Source organism: Eubalaena glacialis, chromosome 4 (assembly GCF_028564815.1).
Source record: "Eubalaena glacialis isolate mEubGla1 chromosome 4, mEubGla1.1.hap2.+ XY, whole genome shotgun sequence".
NCBI lineage: Eukaryota > Metazoa > Chordata > Mammalia > Artiodactyla > Balaenidae > Eubalaena > Eubalaena glacialis.
The window spans coordinates 177,963,412-177,985,943 of record NC_083719.1 but is presented as its reverse complement, the minus strand read 5'-3'; the positions used below and the strand labels follow the sequence as shown (position 1 = coordinate 177,985,943).

The following is a 22,532-nucleotide window of genomic DNA, read 5'->3' as shown; positions in this document are numbered from 1 at the left end:
ACTGCTGACTTGCCGGGCGTTGGTGGGAACCTTGGGGCTGGGGGCTCCAGCTGGGCCCCGAGCCCCTGAGAGGCAGGCAGTAAAGGGAACTCAGTGAGGTTCAGAAATAAAACATTTATTATGTGAAGAGGAACAACAGGGCCGGGAAGGGGAGGTGTGACGGCCACGAGGTTCACCACCTCAGGTCGGGGGAGAGGCTGGGGGTGGACAGGGCAGGGGTATGGGATCCATCTGGCCTCCCTGGGGTGGGGGTAGGGGGGCAACGTCCACACCTGTAGCCGAGAAAAGGGGCAAACTCGCGAGGAACGAGGGCCCATGCCCAGCTTAGGGTGAAGGCGGGCGCTCAAGGCTGGTGGGGCAGGGGGCTCCCTCCCTCTGCCCCTTTCCAACTTAAATAGGCATAAATAAGAAGCATCTAGACTCTCAGGCCACCAGGGGCTGCCCCGCCCAGCCCCCTCCCCGCAGCCTAACACTAGTGCCGGTCATCGGCCGGCCGGCAGAGGCTGCCGGGAAGGCGGCCAGCTCCCGGGCCGCGGAGGTAGTTGGAGTCAGTGTCCAGGGCGGCCGGGCCCTCACAGCACAATCCACGTGTATCGCTCACTGTCTGCCAGAACCTTCAGTGAGCACCCTGCAGGGAAGGGTGGGGACAAAGCCTTGGAACCTTGGCCTGCCCAGGCTGCAGGAGAGGCCTCTTTCCCCAACTTGATATGGGCCCAGAAGGTTCTGGAAGGCAGGCACCCTGCGAAGTTGTCTCTGCCTCCTGCCTGCAGCCCTTCAATAAAATGTCTGCTGAATGACTGACTGAATGACAGGCCGGGGGCCCCCAGGTGCCACACCTGAGCTGGCCCCCTGGCCTTGGCCTGGGCTGCCCTCCCCTCACCCAACGCCACGGTGTCCACTAGCTCAGCCAATGTGCTCCTCCATTCAGCAACACTTAGGAATTAGTGCGTGCTCTGGGCCTGGCCTGGCCCCAGGATAAGGACCTCAGTCCCGGACTGTCGTCGGGTCACGGGGCCCACCTTTGTGCAGCGCCTCGTTGGTCATCCTGTTGACATAACGGCCGCTGCTCTCAGGCACCAGCCACTTCATGACCATGTCCACGCAGCTCTTGCGGTATGAGCTCCAGACGCTGCCGCTGAGGGAGAGGGGGTGAGCAGTTCTCCTCACCCTGGCCCAACCCACCCCCAGCCCTGGCCCCCGGCCCTGCCTCACCTGGTCTGCCCTTTGACCTCAGTGAGGTCGCCCACGCTGACTGTCACAAAGATGCCCGTGTTGAGGTCCCATGCCACCTTGAGGCTGGTGTGATAGGTCTTTGGTCTACAGCAGGGAGGGATGGTGAGCAGAGGAGAGAGGTAGTGGGACCACGGGGTCCCTGAGCTTGAACCCAGGCTACCCAGAGGGGCCTTTATCTTTGGAGCAGTAATGCAGTGGCCAATCCAAGTTTTGGTGGGCAGGGGGAGGCTTCTCACATCCCCCCTCCCCCCCACTGAGAGGTCTTGAGTGCAGGGCCCTGCTGGGCAAGGGTGAGGGTGGGGTCCCTGCCCACTCACCGGAGCTGGCCCTCCTCGGTGGGGGACGGGAATGCCAGGAGCAGCAGGCCAATGTTAATGAGGACCTGGTTGGTTTCTGGGCAGACCTGGGGGGCGGGGTGTGGATGGTGACACGTACTGAGAGTGCTGTCCAGAGCTGGGAGGCCCCGGGCCTGCCCTGCCCGACACCTGGGCCCACCTCCAGGATGACAATATCGTAGTCGCTGAAGGAACAGAACTGGTGACCCCAAGTGGCATCATGGCGGATGACCTCGTTGATGACATACTCGAAGTCCAGCGTGAGCTGCTCCACTGTCAGGTACTGACCCTGTGGACAGTGGGCAGAGGGGGAGGGGGAGGATTGCGCCAACTGCCATCCCAGCAGGTCCCCCGCGAGCTGCCCCTTGGCCTGCCCGCTGCCAGCACCAACCTGGACGGCAGCCTGCTCCCGCATGGGCCGTAGGTTGCGGCCGCGGAGATCAGTCACCACGAAGGGCAGGGAGATCTTGTCATCCTCCAACTCTGAGGGGGCAGGATGTGGGGGTAGGGATGGCGGTGGGAGGCCTAGAGGCCCCTCCAGGCCAGCCTCCCACGCCTGGGACCCCACCAGGTGGGCTCCCCGCTCACCATCCTCTGGCTCCGTCCCCTCACCGGACCCCAACACATAATACAGCTTGGTGTAGTTGACGTATCCAGGCTCGGAGGCGGGCACCTCTGCTGCAAGGGGGCTGTCCCGGGGCACCGCCTCCCCACCTGGGGCTAGGGGCTCAGAGGGCAGGCGGCAGCGGCTGCTCGAGGGCCCCGGGCAAGGGGGTGGCCGGACTTCCTCTGAGGTCCCACCCTTGGCCTCTTTGGCCCTGCGGAAGATGTCAGCCACAAACTCCTTGGCTTTGGCGATGGCAGGCGAGTGCTCGGGGGCCCCAGAGGGCCGGGCTGGGGCCGCTTCGGGGCAGAGGGTGGGGAGGACAGGGGGCATCTCTGGGCTCTGGGGCCCAGGGGGGCTGGGAGGGGCCGGGGGGTAGGTGGTGTGGTCGTACAGGATTTGGCAGAAGCTGCTATCACCTGGAACATAAAAATAAAAAGTGATGGATGTGGGAAAGGGGTCAATAGATGAGTTCAAGTCCAGAATGCTCTTCCGATCTCCCTCATTATGCTGGGGGGTTCTTAGAAATCCACCATGAGGAGACGCCTCTAGAAGATTTACATATTCTGAGATCAGTCTGAAACACCCAAAAGGGAAAAAGGACTTTTACACACACACACACAATCACGTTCATTCAAACCTTACTCTTGAGCATCTGCTGTATGCCACACACTGAGGACACAGGAGTGAACAAGACAGACAAAAATCCCTGCCCTTGGTAAGCTGACATGTCATCATCATACCAGATAAAAGCCACTTAAGTTTGACAGTTTACCACACAGCCCTCTGTCCTTCCCAACGCGAGCCAGACCAGCACAGGCACAGACTGCCCGAATCCCAGGCCTCTATGAATCCATCTGACTGGAGGCAGATCCCCCTCTGGGCAATGTCAGTGTGGAGAACCCAACGCGTTCCCTGAGCAGCACCATGGCCAGGCGCTGGGCTCTGCCTGCCCTGCTGCCTTTGGGCCCCCCTCAAGCAACCCTTGGAGAGGGGAACTGTCCTCCCTGTTCAGACTCGGCACCGAGGCTCAGAGAAACTTGTCCGAGGTCACACTGAGAGATAATACAAGTCTGCCAACGAACTCCTGTCTGCCAGAGTGGTGGCACTTCTTCCGGAGGGGAGGGGGAATGAGTGGAAAATGTTCAAGTCAAAACTCCCCTTCTGTGTGAGTGCCCTCCTAGGGTGAGATGAGTGTTAAACACTGATGACAATGCCCCTCACCTGGGCTGTGTGCGCACGGGCTGAATCCCGTCCCATGTGGTCCTTCCTAACGGGGCAGGGGGTGGCGGCCCCATCCAGCCCTGGCTTGTTGGGGGCTCATGGCTTGGCGAGAAGCAGGGCCTTGCCCATGCCGGCACAGGTGGCCAGGGCAGGGGTGGGAGGCCCCTGGACAGGCCTGAGGACAAAGCACCCTGCCCCTTGCTGGTCTGTGGGCTTAGTTATATACATAGAATCCTCTTTTCATGTCCATGCCCCTCACACCCCCAGGGACAACCATTTTAAATGCAGTTAGTGGGCATCTTTTTTGGCTGCACCGCGCAGCTTGCAGGATCTTAGTTCCCCGACCAGGGACTGAACCCGGGTCCTAAGTGAAAGCACAGAGTCCTAACCACTGGACTACCAGGGAATTCCCAGTGGGCATCTTTATTTGACTGCATTCTGGCAAAACTGGAACACGTTTTAAATTTAAATACAAGTGGTATCACTATCAGGTGATAGATCTTCTTGTGTTTCTTCTGCACTTGAACATGTCTTTAAGGTACACTCTCCACAGATGTGCACGCTGGGGCTCTCCCTGCTGACCCAAGGGAAGCGCCCACCCTGTCCTACCTCCCCAAACCCCACGATGGACACCAGGCAGCCCCTGGCTCCCGCCACCAAACCTTCAGACATGTCTGGGTGCAGCGCTGCTGGGCCACAGGCACCTCTGTTGCCATAAGGCCCTGGGAGAGCGGGAGAGCCCCCAGGGCCCCACGCTGCCACCAGCCAGTGGCATTATCCAGCTTTTTAACATCTGCCACTCTGCTGGGGGACATCACCTGATTTTCACTGGCATTTCTGCGATCATCAAAGATGTAAGAAGGCTGTCTGTCCACTAACCACTCCCTGAAATTTTTAATCAACATTTCTCTTTTTGCAGAGAAGAACGCACTGCACTGTCTGTCTAGCATGGTAGCCACTGACCACATGTGACTACCTGAACGTAACAATGACTAAAATTAAATTTAACAACTCAGTTCCTTGGTCACATGAGCCACAGTCAAGTGGCTACCGGTGGTAGCTATAGCAGATACAGCAGATCTGGAACATCCCAGCCCTGTGGAAAGTTCTAGTGGACAGCGCTGGGGTGGGGAGTGGCTGGGTTTGGATCCCACATTCCCACTTCCCGGCTGTGTGACCTTGGATGGGGGACTTCACCTCTCCAGGGCCCTGGTCTCCTCATCTGTGACGCGGGGTAGTGACAGCACCGAGCTCGCAGGGCCGCCTGGCCAAGTCATTAGGTCACAGGGCCCCGAGGCTGACAGCGCACGCGCGAAGGGCCTGTCCTCAGACCTGGGGGCCTACCTGCCGAGTGGACCGAGACGGCGCAGGCCACCAGGGAGTAGCTGGTGTTGAGCAGCACCACCTGGTCCTTCTTGAGCTGGAAGGCGGGCTGGAAAGTGGGGAAGGGGTAGACCACCTGGTACTTGGTGTGCAGCATGAAGCCATGCCGCAGGCACTGCGCGCTCGGGTCACCTGCAGCGACACAGGCCACGCAGGCTCAGCTGTGGCCCCAGGGCGGGGAAGCAGGCAGCCTGCACCCCAGGCCCCGGCCCCTCACCTGGGTGGGCGCGGCTGGCATCCCGGCAGGCGGCACAGCGTCCTGGCGGCGGCACGGCCACGGTGCTGATGTAGATGTCCCGGTGGTTCTCGTCGCTCATCATCATCATGTTCATGAGCATGCCGTTGGCTGAGCGAGTGCTGGGGGCCAGCACAGCCTCAGAGCCTGGCCCAGGCGCCGCCCCACCCACCCCTGCCCACCCTATCCCTAAGTCTCACTTGAAGCCGAAGACAATGACCTTGGAGGCGTCACTGGGCCACTCGCACACGGTCAGGTACAGGTCACTGTAGATCTCCTCATCCTGGAAGAGCCGGACCTGCCGGACCTGAGAGGCATGTTCGGGTCGGGGGTCCGAGCGGGCCCGGGGCCCACCCGAGGCTGCACCAGCCAGCAGTACCAGGCCAGGGAGCCCCAAACAGCCCCCACCAGCACCCCTCTGCCTTCCTGAGGACAGGCTGAGGAGACTCACAAGCGTTTCCCCTCACAAGTGGGGGACACAGGGAGGCCGGGCCCAGGATAGGACACGGCCAAGGAGAGCCCTGCCCCAGCAGAGGGGGCTCAGCCAGACACATCGGTTCCAAGCCCAACCCACCCTGAAACCTGTTCACCTCTCTGAGCTCATGTGTAAACTGGGGTTAATGGCACTCACCTCCTGGGGTGGGGCATTTGAGGAGTCGAGGTCAGGGCTAAATTGGGTGTGGCAGCCCGCTCGGTCCTAACAAAGCTAATGGGTCCCTCCTGGCCTGAGCCGTCAAACCATATGAAATTGCTGCCGTTTACCCATTTTCAACTCTAAAAATGGCAATTTCCTACACTTCGACCTAACACTTGGAGTCTCAACAATGGCCCCATGAGTACGCTGTTTTCACTCTGCGGACATGAAACCTGAGGCTCAGAGGGGTGCCGTGACCGGTGGGAGTCGTGCTGTTGGAAGGGACAGCCCAGCGTCAGGCCTGGCCCTACCAGCTTGAGCTTGCTGTGGACGTTGAACTCCCACCAGTACAAGTGGTAGATGTAGAAAGAGAAGTCGTCGTCCCCGCTGCTGCTGGTGTAGGAGAGAACATAACGGCCGCACTTGGAAAAGCCCAGGAAGATGTGTCTGTGTGGATGGGGGGAGGGGCAGAGTAACCAGGTCAGGGCCAGCCTGCCGCCCCACCCAGCCACCGCCCTGCCTGGCCCCAGCCTCACCCTGCATAGAGAAAGTCTTCATCCACGATGTTCTTGAGAGAGACGCAGACCCTGGGTGGCAGCTTCCGGAAGAGGCGAGGAGAGAGCTGCCCACTGATCTGAGGAAGGGGCAGCCAGGGCTCTTGAGGCACCACGTGGCGGAAACAGCCTGCAGCCCCCCAGTCCCCTCACCCAAGGCCGAGCAGCACCTTTGGGGTCCAGCCCAGCCATGCAGGCCTACTCCCTGCCAACCATAACGGTCCAGGGAGGTCCAAGCTCTGAAAGGTGCAAATGGCGTGAGCCTGACTCTCCACCAGGGACCCGAACCATCCTCCCACCTCCAGAGCCTCAGGGTTCCTCTTGCCTAAGCCCCCAACCTTTGAGGACTAGGGCTGGCATCACCTCCCCCAGTCACCCCTGGCCCACACTGGGCCACGGAGCTGCCTTCCTGAAGGCTGCCTCACTGCACAGTGAGCTGTGGGCATCGAGAACCGCTAAGGAGCCTGGGATGGGGGCTTGACCAACTACACTCACCTGTTCCCGACCCACTAGCCTATACACGGGGCGCTCAGGCCCCTCGGGGGCCAGCCAAGGCAGACAGAGGGTAAACCTGACCAGTGACCTTCCAACTCCTGCCCGATTCCCCCTTCCAACAGACTCCCTCATCCCAAAAACTTCACCAAGGACGGATTTGGGGGGCCAGGCAGGCACAAGTTGGGCACTGGGGAATCAGAGCACCTTGGACCCTGCTATCCAGTCTAATGGGGGAGATACAGCCCAGCCCTCAAGGAGATCCCAGGGTGGAACAGCCCTGTCAGCGAGGCCCAGGCTGCTGGGGAGACACAATCCCTGTCCAGGGAGCTTCCAAGCTAAGGGCGGAGCCACAGCCCAACCCAGGGAACAGTCAAGCTGAGGGTGGAGACTGTCCCTGCCCAAGGAACTCCAGTCAAAAGGAGAAGCCACAGCCCTGCCCTCACAGAGTTCCCAGCCTAATGGAGAAGGCACACTACTCCCGATCCATGGAGACACAGACCTGCCCCAGTTGCTGCTGACCTGACAGCAGATTGTCCGCCCTCCCAGAGCTCCCAAACTGATGGGGGAAAGATCCCAGCACACTGAGAGTTTACAGTCCCATGGGGAGACAGAGCCCTGCTCAGGTAGCTGAAGATCAGGCCTTCTCCAGGGAGCTCCCTCCCATTCAATGCGGGAGGCAGACGCAGTTACAGGAACTCCCAGCTCCCCTGTGGTCAGAGCTGGACAGAGAGAGAAACCCCAGGCGGAGGAATCCCAAAGCCGGTAGCAAGGGCTCTGCCAAGGGGGCGGTAAGGCTCCATAACGGAAGGGCCGTGGGAGCAGGGTTTTGAAAAATGAGTCTGACCCTGGATCGCCCCCTTCCTCCTTACTCCCCCAGCGGCCTCTAAGGCCCCCTCCATCCAAGCCCCCTTCCCGGGGCCCCGCCCCCAGCCCCTCCATCCAAGCCCCATCCCCGGGACCCCGCCCCCAACCCCCTCCATCCAAGCTCCCGCAGCAGCCCCCCCAATCCAAGCCGTGTCCCCGGGGCCCCGCCCAACCCCTTTCCTCCGAGCCCCCCTCCCCCGGGGCTCCGCCCCCAACCCCTCACCCCGCGAACGCCCTCCGTCCCTCCGCCTCCCTCGTCCCTCCTCCCCACCCTTCGACGCGCTCCTCCCAGACTCCAGGCCTCACCTTGACCCGCTCCAGCTGCTTGAGGACGTGCTCCCGCCGCCGCCCCGTTGCCCGCTTCCCCCCGGCGCCCCCGGGGCCGCCGCCGCCGCTCCCGGCCCCGCTGTTCCGCTCCGATTTCGAGCTGGGCGCCATTTTCACCCCCTCCCTCCACTTCCGGAGCAACCGGCCTCTTCGCCCCACCCCCGCCGCCTCTTCATTGGCCCTTTCTCGGCACTGCCGTCCGCGGGTTGGGTGAAAGCCCGCACTCAGGGCCTTTGCCCGCTACGCCTGTCCATCACAGCCATCTCGGCCCTTGATTGGTAGAGACGGTACAGTCCCCGCGGCCTGTCGCCGTATTCCCGCCTTCCCGCAAGGACGCCCCGTCAGAGGCCCCATTTGCGCCCCTCGCCGAGATGACTTTGACTCAATAGGCAGAGGCGCCCATCAGTCTCCAAGGGGTCACGCCCCCTTGTGGCTGGTGGGTTTCCATGGAGACCCAGGCGGTCCAGGCCTGTGGGCGGAGCGATGGGAGCCTGTGGTCCAGAAGGGCCAGAATTCCCAGCCCAGGGATGTCCGCGCCCCGTCCGGGTGCGCGGAGGCCTGGCGAGCATCCCGGGGCCACCGGGCCGGGCCGAAGGAAGGGATTTGCAAAATAAAAGGAAGAAATTTGATTAAAACATCTTTCAGATGGTCTGGGGGGCGGCCTGGCTGGATGATGATGATGGTAATAATGACAACATTAATCACTTGTATATCACTTTACACTTGCCAGAAACAGTTCTGAGCTTACGGTTCTATGTAGTAGGTCGCTGTTATGCCCCTTTTATAGATGATAGTAATAACAATTGTTTAATGCCTGTTATGAGTATCATCTTCCTGTGCTTTTAGCTCATTTAACTTTCAAAACCGTTTTGGAGATGGGTCCTTTTATTATCTTCATTTTACACGTGATGAAACTGAGCCTTACAGTGTAGCGCTCCTGAATGGTACATATATACCCCAGATGCGAACTGTTACTATAATTAGAGAAGAATCAAATGGATCTGGCTCTCATAGTCTTCCAAGCCTCTCACATTCATTTATTCAACAAATACTTATTGAGCACCTACTATGTTCTAAGCACTGGGGATACAGCAGTAAACAAGACAGATAATAAACAAGGAAATCAATTTATGTTATCTAATTCCAGCTAGGATTAGAGAGGAAGGAAGAAGGCTGCTTAAACAGGGCAGTTAGTGAGGGGCCCTGTGAAGGTGAGGAGGAGGAATAGTCCAGCAAAAACAAAGGTTTCAGGGTGGCAAGATTGAGAGACCATAAAAAGACCAGTTGAGCCAGAGCAGGAATGAGCAGGGAAGAAAGTAAGAAAGGAAAACAGACAAGGACCAGGAAGCAGGTAGGGAGTGTATGAGGCTTGTAGGTAAGAAAGACACCTGGGTTTCACTCTTAAGCATAAAAGGAAGTCTCTGGAAGGTTTTTAATAGAAGATGATGGAATCTGAGATGAAATTTAAAAGATCATTGTGATCCAAATAATTAAATAAATACCCATGAGTCCATACTGGTATAAATAAATGATTGAATAAATAATGGGGGGGGGGGAGAAGGGACCAATCTTCCTTAAGATGAGGGATTAATAATAAAAGTAGGGGACTTCCCTGGTGGTCCAGTGGTTAAGAAATCTGCCTTCCAATGCAGGGGACGCAGGTTCAATCCCTCTTGGGGGAAGTAAGATCCCACATGCCATGGGGCAACTAAGCCTGCCCGCTCTAGAGCCCACGCACCACAACTAGAGAGCCCTCGCACTCTGCAACTACTGAGCCCTTGTGCTCTGCAACTATTGAACCTGCACGCTCTAGAGCCTGTGCACCACAACTAGAGAGAAGCCCGCGTGCCACAACGAAGAGCCTGCGCTCCACAATGAACGATTCCACGTGCTGCAACGAAGATCCCGCAACTAAGACCTGACGCAGCCAAATAAACAAATAAATAAACAAACAAATAAATAAAAATAATAAAGGTAGAAGGAATGAGGGAAATAGAAAATCATCATCACACCATTACCACAGTAATCATTACAGCAAGCAAGATCTACCAATGGATGCTAAAATTCATGGTTGAAACTTGAAGGAGAAATAGGACTTTTGCCTACCCTAAAGGTATCTCTCCTAAAATATTTATTCAGTACTGGCAGTTTTTAAATATATGTCCACAAATTATTTGATGTGCCTCCCTCCAGGAGGTGGAGCTTAATTCCCCTCGTTGGGTGTAGGCTGGATTTAGTGACTCATTTATAAGGAAGAAAGAATGGAAAGGGGACAAGTAACCTGGCACTGAAGAAACCTGGCAGATACCACCTCAATCAAGTGATCAAGTTTACCATCATAGTGATAAGTCATGTGCATGTCATGGGCCCTTGATGTGATGTGATGACACTCGCACCTCTCTGGCATCCTCTCCAAAACCCATAACCTCCATCTAATGAGGAAACATCGAGTGATTGTCCCAAATGGAGGTACAGGACATTCTACAAAAGTCCTGACCAGTATACTTCAAGAGTGTCAAGGTCATGAGAAAGCATGACCAAGAAACAGGCACAGTTTAGAGGAGTCTAAGAAGACATGATAACCAAATGAAATGTGATGTCCTAGATGGGATCCTGAACCAAAAAAGGACATCAGAGTGTCCTTTTTTGGGGAAATTCATATTAAGTCTGTAGTTTAGTGAATAGTATTATACCAACAATGGTTAATCTCTTAGTTGTGACAAATGTGCCATGGCTAGGCAAGATGTTAACATTTGGGGCAGTTGGGTGAAGGGTAGACAAGAATTCTTTGTACCAACCACCTCTGCAAATTATCTTAGTCTGTTCGAGCTGCTATAACAAAAATACTATAGACTGGGTTGATTTACAACAAACATGTATTTCTCACAGTTCTGGAGGCTGAGAAGTCCAAGATCAAAGCGCTGGCAAATCTAGTGTCTGGTGAGGGCCCACTTCCTGGATTGTAGACAGTGCCTCCTTGCTGTACCCTCATATGGCAGAGAGAGAGACAGAGAGAGAGAGAGGGAGAGAGAGAGAGAGAGAGAGGCAGACAGAGAGCTCGAAAGCTCCCTTATAAGGGCACTGATCCCATTCATATAGGCTCCACCTGCCTAACCCAATTATCTCCAAAGGCCCCAACTCCTAATACCATCAAATTGTGGGAGGGTTAGGGCTTCAACATTTGAATTTCAGGGGGACACAAGCACAGTCCATAGCACAGACCTGTAGATCAAAAAATTTTTCAAAATAAAAAGTTTTTAAAGAGTTTAAAAGTTTTTAAAGGGGGAAAGGTCATTATGGCTGTGATGGTGTCTTGAATTCAGATAGTAGCAGCAGAAAGAGAAAAGTGGTCATATGCAGAGCTGAGGGGCAATGCTCATGGATTGGATATTGGGGTGGAGGCGAGAAGGGAGTTAAGTCAGTGACTTCCTTAAGCAAGATGAAGGAAACCAGACAGGGAGTCCCCCTCATCCCCTTTCCAGAGCCCCACCTACCCCAATGGAAGAGACCTTGTATCCGTTATCCATTGTTGTATAATAAACGACACCAAAAACAGTGGTATAAAATTACAATAATCATTTAGTATTATTATCTCTCACAGTCCTAAGTGTCGGTTGGGCTCAGCTGGGCAGTTCTCACTTGAGGTCGCTCATGCAGTCAGATGGTACCTGGGGCCGGAGTCACCTCAAAGGCTTTCTCATGCCTCATGCTGTCTGTCAGCAAATGCTGTCTGTCAGCCAGAACAGAACAGAGTGGTCTGCCCAAGTGTCTTGGGCTTCCTCACAGCATGGTGGAGGGGTTCCAAGGGCAAGTCCTATGAGAGAGAACTAGAAGCAATCTGTATCACCTTTCATGATCTAGGCTCAGAAATGGCATTGTATAACATCTACCAAACTCTATTGATTGCATTAGTCACAAAGGTTCACCCAGATTCAAGGGGATGGGACATAGAATCCGCCTCTTAATGGGGGAATGGAAGGACATATTGTAAGAAAATCATGGGGTCCCAAAATTTAAATAACTATGCAGTAAAGTTTTAATATATATATATATTTTTTTAAGGAATTCCTTTTATTTTTATTATTTATTTATTTATTTATTTTTAGCTGTGTTGGGTCTTCGTTTCTGTACAAGGGCTTTCTCTAGTTGCGGCAAGCAGGGGCCACTCTTCATCGCGGTGCGCGGGCCTCTCACTATCGCGGCCTCTCTTGTTGCCGAGCACAGGCTCCAGACGCGCAGGCTCAGTAGTTGTGGCTCACGGGCCCAGTTGCTCCGCGGCATGTGGGATCCTCCCAGACCAGGGCTCGAACCCGCGTCCCCTGCACTGGCAGGCAGACTTTCAACCACTGCGCCACCAGGGAAGCCCTAATATATTTTTTTAAAAGCACATGGCATTTGAGTTATTGTTACGGCCACCTTTGGAAATTACAATCTGCCATAGTCCTCTTGTCAAATGTTGATAAATGTGAATTATCAGATATTGAATATACAAAATAATAATTTTAAATACACGTATATGCCTTGTATAAGAATAAAAATTTTACCAATATCCTTGAAGATCCCATTATCTTTATTCCTCCTCAAGGTAACAATATTCTCGAATTTTGTTCTATCATTCTCATATGTTTATATCCCTAAATAATATATTATTTGTTTTGCCTGTTTTGTACTTTTATATAAATGGATTCATAATGGTGGGGGTCTCCTATGACTTGCTTTTTTCACTCGACAGTATGCTTTTATGATTCATCCATATTGTGAGTAGTTGGGGATGCATTTATTTTCACTACCATATAGTGAATGCCCCATGATTTATTTATTCATTGTCCTGTTGGTGGAAAGTGCAGCTATTTCCAGTTTGAGGGCTATCATGATCAGTGCTTCTATGAGCCCTTTTGTACATAGGGTTCCCGGGGAACCTGTGCAAGAGTTTATCTGAGGCTCATACATTGGAGTGGAGTTGCTGGTACGTGTCAAATTGTTTCTCCAAAGTGGTCGTGCCAATCTACACCTGTAGCAACAATGTATGAGCGTTCCAGTTGCTCTACATCTGCAGCAACACTTGACATAGTCAGACTTCTTCAGATGTGTCCTTTACCAGGTCAGAAACACAGCACTGATGTGTCAGTCATCCCTGCTGGGAGCATCCCAATCAAGAAAGGTATCCGTATTCTAGTTATAAAAAGGTGTAACCTCCCCTAGGAAGCCTCCTCCCCCAAGCTTGGTGCCCTCTCTCTGTGTTTCCTTCTCCCATAATGGCATTGTTACTGCTTCCATGGACTTGTGGTTGACACACATTTAAGATATGTAGATTCTACTGTATGTGTAGAACCCACAGAAAAACATGGTAGCTTCTGAGAAGGGGTCCACCTGCTGGGGCGGAGGCAAGCATGGGATCAGAAGAAGGTTACAAGATGCCCTCATGAAGCCACTATTAATTACTGTGGCCAAACCTGTATGCAAACTAATACAATATGTACATAACATTTCTTTTTAATAAATATGCACAATTTGTATACATATTGTATACAGTATATACACATTTCATATACATTTTGTATTCCAGTGTACTTAAGTTTTTTATATATACATATATAAATACATTCATTTCATTGTATTTAAGTTGTTTTTTTTTTTAACTTTTTGGCCACACCACGCAGTATGTGGGATCTTAGTTCCCCGGTCAGGGATCAAACCCGTACCCCCTGCATTGGAAGTGCAGAGTCTTAACCACTGGACTGTCAGGGAGGTCTGTACTTAAATTGTACATGTATGTGTATACATATATATTACACACATATTTGTAACAAGTACAATTTATTAAAGAAACCACCATTTAAGCTTGCCTATTTGTAGTAAGAAAAAATTATCACATTTAAAAATTGTGGTAAAAGGTATATAACATAAAATTTCCCATCTTAGCCATTTTTAGGTGTACAATTCAGTGGCATTAAGTAAACTCATATCATTGTGCAACCATCACTACCTCCATCTCGAGAACTTTTTCATCACTCCAAACAGTACCTCTGTCCTCATTAAACATCTCTTCCCATTCCCCCTCCCCCAGCCCCTGGCAACCACCGTTCTACTTTCTGTCTCTATGAATTTGAAACTCTAAGGACCTCAAATGAGTGGAATCATACAGTATTTGTTCTTTTGTGACTGGCTTATTTCACTTAACATAACGTCCTCTAGTTCATCCATGTTGTAGCATGTGTCAGAATCTCCTTCCTTTTTAGGGCTGAATAATATTTCATTGTGTGAATATATCACATTTCGTTTATCCATTCAGCCACCGATGGACACTTGACTATTGTGAATAGTGGTGTTATGAACATGGTGTGCAAATATCTGTTCGATTCCCTGTTTTGGTGTTTTTGGGTGTATACCCAAAAGTGGAATTGCTGGAACATAATTCTATGTTTAATTTTTTGAGGAACTGCCATGCTGTTTTCCACAGCAGCTGTACCATTTTACATTCTTCCCAGTGCTCAAGCGTTGCAATTTCTCTACAACCTCATCAACACTTGCTATCTTCTGGTTTGTTTGATACAAGTCAACTTAATGGGTGCGATCATTTAATTTTTAATAAGTATTATATTCACACGATTCAAAATTCAGCAGGAGGAAGACATAGAATGGGCAGTAAGCACATAAAAAGTTATTCAACATTATTAGTCATTAAGGGAAAGCAAATAAAGTCACAATGATGTACCACTACACATTCACTAAAATGGCTAAAATTAAACAGATTGACTACACCAAGTGTTGGCAAGGATGTGGAGGAACTGGGACTCTCTTAGACTGCTGGTGGGAGTGGAAAATGACACAACCACTTTGGAAGACAGTTTGGCAGTTTCTTAAAAAGTTAAATGTACACTTACAATACGATCCAGCCATTTCACTCCTACATATTTGCCGAAGTTTCTAAAAGACATACGTTTGGGACTTCCCTGGTAGTCCAGTGGCTAAGACTTTGTGCTCCCAATGCAGGGGGCCCGGGTTCCATTCCTGGTCAGGGAACTAGATCTCACATGCTGCAACTAAAGATCCTGCATGCTGCAACAAAGATCCCGTGTGCTGCAACTAAGACCTGGCACAGCCAAATAAATAAATATTTTTTAAAAAGACATATGTTTACTCAAAGACTCATATATGACTGTCCACAGCAGCTTTATTTGTATCATCCAAAAATGGGAAACAAGCCAAAAGTCCATCAACATGTGATTAAAAAAAAAAAAAAGTTGGTCTATCCATTCTCTGGATACTATCAAGTAACAGAAAAGAACGAACTATGGTACACGTAAAACTATGTTTTATGTCAATAATATCCTAATTTAAAAAATAAAGATAATTAAAAAAAAAACACTATGGTTACATTTGACAACATGGATAAACCTCAAAACTGCTACCAAATGGAAGAAGCCAGACAACAAAAACTACACACTCTATGTTTCCATTTATATTAATTTCTAGAGAATGCAACCTAATCTATGGTGACAGCAGACCAGTGGTTGCCTGGGGTGGGGAGTAAAGGGAGGGAGGGAGAGAAGGCTGACAAAGGGGCATGAAGATACTTCTGGGGGTGATGGAAATGTTCACTAAACCATGGTGATGATTTCATCACAGGTGCATCCATGTTGAGTTTTGAAATGATGAGTTTTTTTTTAATTGAAGTATATTTGATTTACAATGTTGTGTTAATTACTGCTGTACAGCAAAGTGATTCAGTTATACATATATATACATTCTTTTTAAAAATATTCTTTTTTATTATAGTTTATCACAGGATATTGAATATTGTTCTCTGTGCTCTACAGTAGGACCTTGTTGCTTATCCATTCTATATAAAAGCTTCCATCTGCTAACCCCAGCCTCCATTCCATCCCTCCTCCAACCCCCTCCCCCTTGGCAACCACCAGTCTGTTCTCTATGTCTGTGAATCTGTTTCTGTTTCATAGATAGGTTCATTTGTGTCATATTTTAGATTCCACATATAAGTGGTATCATATGGTATTTGTCTTTCTCTTTCTGACTTACTTCACTTAGTATGATAATCTCCAGTGGCAGAAATGAGGTGTGTTTTTTAATTTTATTTATTTATTTTTGGCTGCATTGGGTCTTCGTTGCTGTGCGCGGGCTTTCTCTAGTTGTGGCGAGAGTGGGGGCTACTCTTCATTGCTGTGCGCAGGCTTCTCATTGTGGTGGCTTCTCTTGTTGCGGAGCACAGGCTCTAGGTGCACGGGCTTCAGTAGTTGTAGCACGCAGGCTCAGTATTTGTGGCTCACAGGCTCTAGAGTGCAGGCTCAGTAGTTGTGGCACACGGGCTCAGCTGCTCTGTGGCATGTGGGATCTTCCTGGACCAGGGCTTGAACCCGTGTCCCCTGCATCGGCAGGCGGATTCTTAACCACTGCGCCACCAGGGAAGCCCCAGAAATGAGTTTTGACTCATGTACGCTTTAAATATTTTCATTTTTATTGTATGTCAACTATATCTCAATCAAATTTTTTATTCAACAGATATACAAGGATATTTGGTGGCAAGCCCCCTCTCCTCTCAGCACCAGCCACCCAGTTCTCCCCTCAGAGACAGCCAACTTATGAAAATGTTTAGTTTATGAAAATGATCGCTGTTGTTAGCCTGGCTCTGCAACTTTTTTTTCTTCATAAGATTAGCTCAACTCACACTAATCCATATAGTGGTTTGAATGGTGATCCACAAAAAGATGTGCTGACGTCCTAACCCCCAGAACATGTGAGTATGACCTTATTGGGAAAAAAAGATACACTTAAATGAAGGATTTTGAGATTATCCTGGATTAACCGGGTGTGCCCTAAATCCAATGACCGGCATCCTTAAAAGAGACAGAAGAGGAGAAACACAGACACACAGAGAGAGAGAAGAAAAGGCCACGTGGAAACTGAGGCAGAGATTTGCGTGATGCAGCTACAAACCCAGGAACAGCAAAGATTGCCAGCAACCACTAGAAACTGGAAGAGAGACAAAGTAATCTCCGAAAGGAACCAACCCTGCCAACACCTCGACTTTGGACTTCTAGCCTCCACAAGTCCAAATAAATAATTTGGACTTCTGAAATGAATCCGTTGATGTTGTTTAAAGCCATCCAGTTTGTGGTCATTGGTTACAATGGCCACAGGAAATGAATACAATATGTGTAGATAGAGTCCCTTGTGCGTCCTAGATCTTGCTGTCTATTATTTTAATAGGACACATTTTTTTTTTTTTTGTCTGTTTATCTATTCCCCTCTTACGGGGTTTTTTCACTTGCTCACACAATACATGTTCATGGATCACCTGGTACTCAGGAGGCACTGTTCTAGGTTTGGGGAGACATTGGTGACTATGGCCACGTGCCCACCTCCATGCAGCTAATATTCAGGTGGGGGAGACGGCCAGTGGGCAGAAATATAAATTAGGATGTGAGAAATGCCAGGAAGAAAAATAAGGCAGGGAAGAGGAAACAGAGTAAAAAAAAATTGCTTCTGATCAGGGGATTTGGGGTGGGGGGGCGGTTCTCTGCGGAAGTGAAGTGAAGTTGCCAGCCTTGTGAGACGGAGAGCGAGAGAGAATTCTTATTCCAGTTAACGAGCCTGCAGGGAACGTCCTTGTGCATACGTGTTGGGGCTGTGTAAGAAGAGATGGCTGGTGCTTGGGTGTCGCAGAGAGGGTACTATTCCGAATATTCCACTTGATCCTCTTTCCCAACCCGATGCCCCGCCCAGCCCCCCGCAGATTTCTCCCTTCCTTGCGGTCACGCAGGACCACGTGACTAATCCTTGCCAATGAGACGCGAGCAGGAGGGTCGGGTGGCCCTTCAGAGTGGAAGCCATGAAAAAGTGGTGGGGAGTGTCTCTCTTCAACTGCGCCAGCCACGCAGAGGCTGCTGTGCAAGGCAGTGCAGCCTCTGTTGGATTGGATCGCAGAGTGACTGTGGCTCCAAGGCCCTGCTGCTGATCTATTGAGATCGCGGTGTGGGGATGACCGACTCTGATGTTAGTCACTAACCGTTGGGGTGGTTTGTTATGTGGAATGATCTTGCCTGCCCAATATATACGTATATACATTCGACCCTTGAACAGTGTGAGGGTTTGGACGCTGACCCTCTGCATAGTCAAGAATCCGTGTGTAAGTTTACAGTTGGCCCTTCAAATCCAAGGTTCCGGATCTACAGATTCAGCCCACCATGGTGTGGTACTGTAGCACAAATTTAGTGAAAAAAATTCATGTATAAGTGGACGCATGCAGTTCAAGGAAATATATATATACACACACACACAAAGATATATAAAATGTGCGTGCGTATATATATATAAAATATGTGTAAAATATGTGTATTATAGTATATATGGATATATATAATACAGTTGCTATATATATATATATCCTTTTACATATATATGTATGTGTATCCTTTTATGTATTTATATAAAATCTATATAAATAAAAGGAGATTTATCATTAGGAATTGACTTAAGTGATTATGGAGGATGAGAAGCCCCACAAGCTGCTGTCTGGAAGCTGGGGACCCGGGAAAGCTGGTGACATAATTCCAGTCTGAGGCCTGAGAACCAGGGGAGCCGATGGCGTACATCCCAGTCCTGGGGCAAGAGAAGACTGATGTCCCAGCTCAAGGAGGCAGGCAGGACAAGAGAAAAGGGGCGAGTTCCTCCTTCCTCCGTCTTTCATTCTCTTCAGAGCTGCTGTAGATTGGATGATGCCCAGGCACAATGGGGAGGGTCACTGAGTCCACTGATACCCATGCTAAGCTCCTCTGGAAACACCCTCACAGATGCGCCCAGAAAGAATGTTTAATCTGGTGGGGGGGGGTCCCATGACCCAATAAAATGTTAGTATATGATTTTATATTTGACACATTTAACCATCACCAACCAGTATGTGGCAGGCACATCTTCAGTTTTACCAGATACTTTCAGGTTCCTTTCTGACCCTCCTTCTCCATGGCCATCGCTGGCTTCTCTTCTGCCCACCCCTCAGGCATAAGCATCCCTCGGGGGTCTCCCTTGGACTCCCTTCTGTTTTCCTTCTAGACTTTCTCCTTGGTGAACATCATCCATGCTGTGGGTCTACAGTGAGGTGAGAGGAGGGGAGGGAATTCCCTGGTGGGCCAGTGGTTAGGACTCTGCGCTTCCACTGCAGGTAGTGTGGGTTCAATCCCTGGTCAGGCACAGCCAGAAAAAAAAGAGAAAAAAGAAAAGAAAAGAAAAGAAAAGGGTGGTGGGGGAGAGAAGAAATAAAAGAGAGAGAAATGGTGGCTTAAACAAGAGAGATACCTCTTTTTCACGCCTGGTCAAAATGACTGGCGCTGGTTGTTTGGAAAAGCCTGAAACTCCAGGGGCTGCTTTGATATCTTTGAGCCTCGTGGGGCCTCAAAGGTCTAACTGTGTTTCCCTGCTTTTGTCAGATATGCATCCCTACCCTCAACCACCTGACTTGTTTTTCTATCAGCCAGACCAGCCACACCCCATGTGGTCCTCGACCTAATGGGTTTCACCTCTCTGCCAGACTGAGAAATTATTCAAACAAGCCAATCACATCCTCTGATGGGAACCAGAGGTCACCCCTCCCTTTTGTCACTACCAAGCCCATCTCCCACAGCCCCTGCTTCTTGGCTCTGCTGCTGAGTGCACCCCCAACCATGTGGCTCAGTGCCCTCCTCCAATTCTGGCGTGTGAATGTGACTAACTAATCATCAGATGATCTCATCTATCCATATTAGGTGTCATGTGTTTGGCCATCTTGTACTATTTAGGGCATGTGATTCCTCTTTCACCAACGGGGTCAATAGGAGGTGATCAAAACACTGGTCAGTCCATGGGTAGCACAGCCTTCCATGGTATGTGAGACCCAGGTTCTTTCTATGTTGTTGCTCCACCATTCAAGGCCTCTAGTCCCAAGGCAATGTCATGGCCCAAGATGGCTGATGGAGTTCCAGCCATCACATCTACATTCCATAGTAGGAAACAGAAAAGCACCCCCCTTTCCTCAAAGTTGTACATACCACTTATGCTTACATATGGCCACATCCACCTGCAAGGGAGCCTAGGAAATGTAGTTCTTTATTCTAGGCAGCCATTTGCCTGGCTAAATATCACTAATTTTATGGACTGGGTCCAGATCCTGAGGGGCTTATCAGCCAGATGAAGGCTGACTGAGGAATTTGGCCTTAGCCTGTGTCTCAAGGCTGGATGCCATCACAGGATGAGGAGGGGCAGGCCCAAGGTGTGCCTTGGGATCATTAACCGGTACTGAGTTAAGACCCCTCCTTTCCTCTTCTAATTGGGAAAAAACTACATTTTCCATCAGCTTCTTGCTCCCTCCTACATCAACCCTGCCTCTTCTTCCCACCAACCAAAATAAGACCAGATTGCTGCACTAGCTGCCTACAGTGTTACTGCAACCCGCTGACTCCACAGTCATCCCTACTCTGAGATCAGAGCCTCAGGGAAACCAAGAGACACCAACAGCCCCTTCCCATGCCAACTTCCCCACAGGTACAGACACAATTCTACATGCATTTCATAAAGGTGTACTAAATGCTGATTCTGCCAGGCTCTGCATTGGTGGACCATACTCCTTTGCTGTCCCTGCAGAACTCCCTCCTGGGCAGGGCAGGGCAGGGCAATGGAGGACTGAGCTGGGCTGGTCAGAGCTGGGATGGGCTGGACTGGGCTGGGCACAGCAGAGTGTAGAGAAGGGAGTTTGTTGCAGGAAGATAAGGCCAGTGGGTCATTTACAAGAGTGGTGATTATGTTCCTAGCCAATCAGCACATTCCATCTCTCTGGCCACAGGGACTGATTCCAGATGGACATGTGACCAAATCTAGGCCAATGACATATAACCTTGGGGCTTTCAGCTGGACTAAAGCTGGGGATATCTTGGCACTGCACAGAGAATCCTGCCGGTAGAGCTGAGAGGTAGAGAGAGACTCCATCCTGAAGGTGTCATTTGAGTTCCTGGATCCAGCTATGCCTGAAAGACAGCCCCTCAACATTTCCATTCATGAGTTAATAAATACCCTTGTTTGTATTAGTTAGTTTGGCTTGGATTCTCTATCCTTTGCAACTTTAAGAGGCCTGCCAGAAACTCACACAGCTTGGTTCTCATTGCCACTTCCCTGGGGTTAGGATCAGTGCAATAGTTCAGTAACTCTGCGGCGTTGGCCGCATTACTCTGTTAGGGAGACTAAGGGGCTTCTACACAATGTCCAAGCTAGTGGTGGTCAGTCCCACAGGGAGAGCTTGGAGTGGGGCCCATTGTTCTCTTCTGGTCGAAGCTAAGACATGTCTTCTGTCCTAGCCCTGAGGGACCCCTCTCCTGAGGCCACACAGTCCTGGGAAACGTGGTCAAATGACTACATTTCTGGGTCCAAGTTTCCTCCTCTGTGGAAGAGGGATTAATAATACAGACACCCTCTGTCTCCATCATTCTTCCACATCTTAGTCCCTTCTTCCCGCCCACCTGATATACTTCACTTCCATCACCCCATGGCTTGACCCCCCCCCCACAAGCCCCCTGTAGTTGGTGCTGTCTGGGGCCTACCATGCCCCGCTCCGGCCTCACCAGCAGGCATGTAATATCTCTTTAGGGATGGAGTCTGCTCTACCCAAACTGCCAGGGAATTCAGATCCCTTGGGGGCAGCCCTCAACCAGTGACTGATGGAGGGAGTTGGAGGATCAATACCCCAGCTCTCTCACCCCTCAGGTGAGATGACTCTGATCCCCCAGGGTTCCCCAGAGGGACTGAGCCCCAGCTGCCTATAGTGAGAATTTGCTTAATTAAAAGTGACCAAACTATCCCAATGTGACTAGGACTGAGGGTTCCCCAGATGCAGGATTTTGAGAGCTAAAGTTGGCAAGTTCCAGGCAAGTTGATTACCCCAGTGATAACTCATCGATTCATGACTGCTCCCTTCCTTCTCTCTGCCACATCCCTGCTCCCCTACAGCTGCTGTCTCCCAGACAAATGCACTCAGTCCTCAACTCAATCTGTTTCTGAGAGACCCCAATCTCCTTCACGCCTTTTGAGCAGCCCATCAGCCACTCTGACCCAAGCTGAGCACTTGTGGGGCAGATGCTGTGCTTGGAACTTTTTGCCCACTACCTGCCTTTGCCTTGTGACCGCCTTTTGAGGAGGGGTCTTCTGTCAGCTCCATTTTATGCATGGGAAAGCTGGTTTGGCAGGAAAATGACTTGTCTGAAGTCTCGCGGGTAAGTGGCATGTCTCGGGGGATCAGACCTGGGGCAGAGACGGGTTTCCTCACCCCTCAGCACACACTTCCGCTCTGCTGTTGAGGGCCTGGCATGTGCTGGGCACTGTCTCACCCCCTTCTTATGCATGATTTCATTTAATCCTTACACGACTCCTGGGAGGCGAGGCAACCATTCCCTCACTTTGCAGAGCGGGAAACCAAGGCCTGGAGAGGTGGCAGAGCCCAGGTTCAAGCCCAGGCAGGCTGCCACCGAGCGCACATGCTTAACCACCAGGCTGGTGCCTCAATACGTGTAATTTCCTTTTGGGCGGCGGCTGTGGCTATTTGGGGATGGGGGAGCCTGGCTGCCAGTGAGGCCAGCTGGCAGGGGGGAGGAGGGGCCCAGATGGC

At 50.9% G+C, this 22,532-nt stretch overlaps 1 protein-coding gene across 1 annotated transcript; it reads right to left on the bottom strand.

The window, feature by feature from the left end:
- Window positions 1-104: 104 nt before the first annotated feature.
- On the bottom strand, window positions 105-7,999 carry DCAF15 (DDB1 and CUL4 associated factor 15). Its single transcript, XM_061188740.1, has 13 exons — window positions 7,868-7,999; window positions 6,185-6,282; window positions 5,960-6,095; window positions 5,215-5,321; window positions 4,997-5,136; window positions 4,741-4,911; window positions 2,157-2,591; window positions 1,960-2,051; window positions 1,729-1,857; window positions 1,551-1,636; window positions 1,213-1,317; window positions 1,020-1,135; window positions 105-628 (listed from the first exon to the last, which is right to left on the bottom strand). The coding sequence occupies exons 1-13, from the start codon at window positions 7,997-7,999 to the stop codon at window positions 573-575; spliced, it is 1,803 nt and encodes a 600-aa protein (XP_061044723.1). The 3' UTR covers window positions 105-572.
- Between the last annotated feature and the right edge of the window lie 14,533 nt (window positions 8,000-22,532).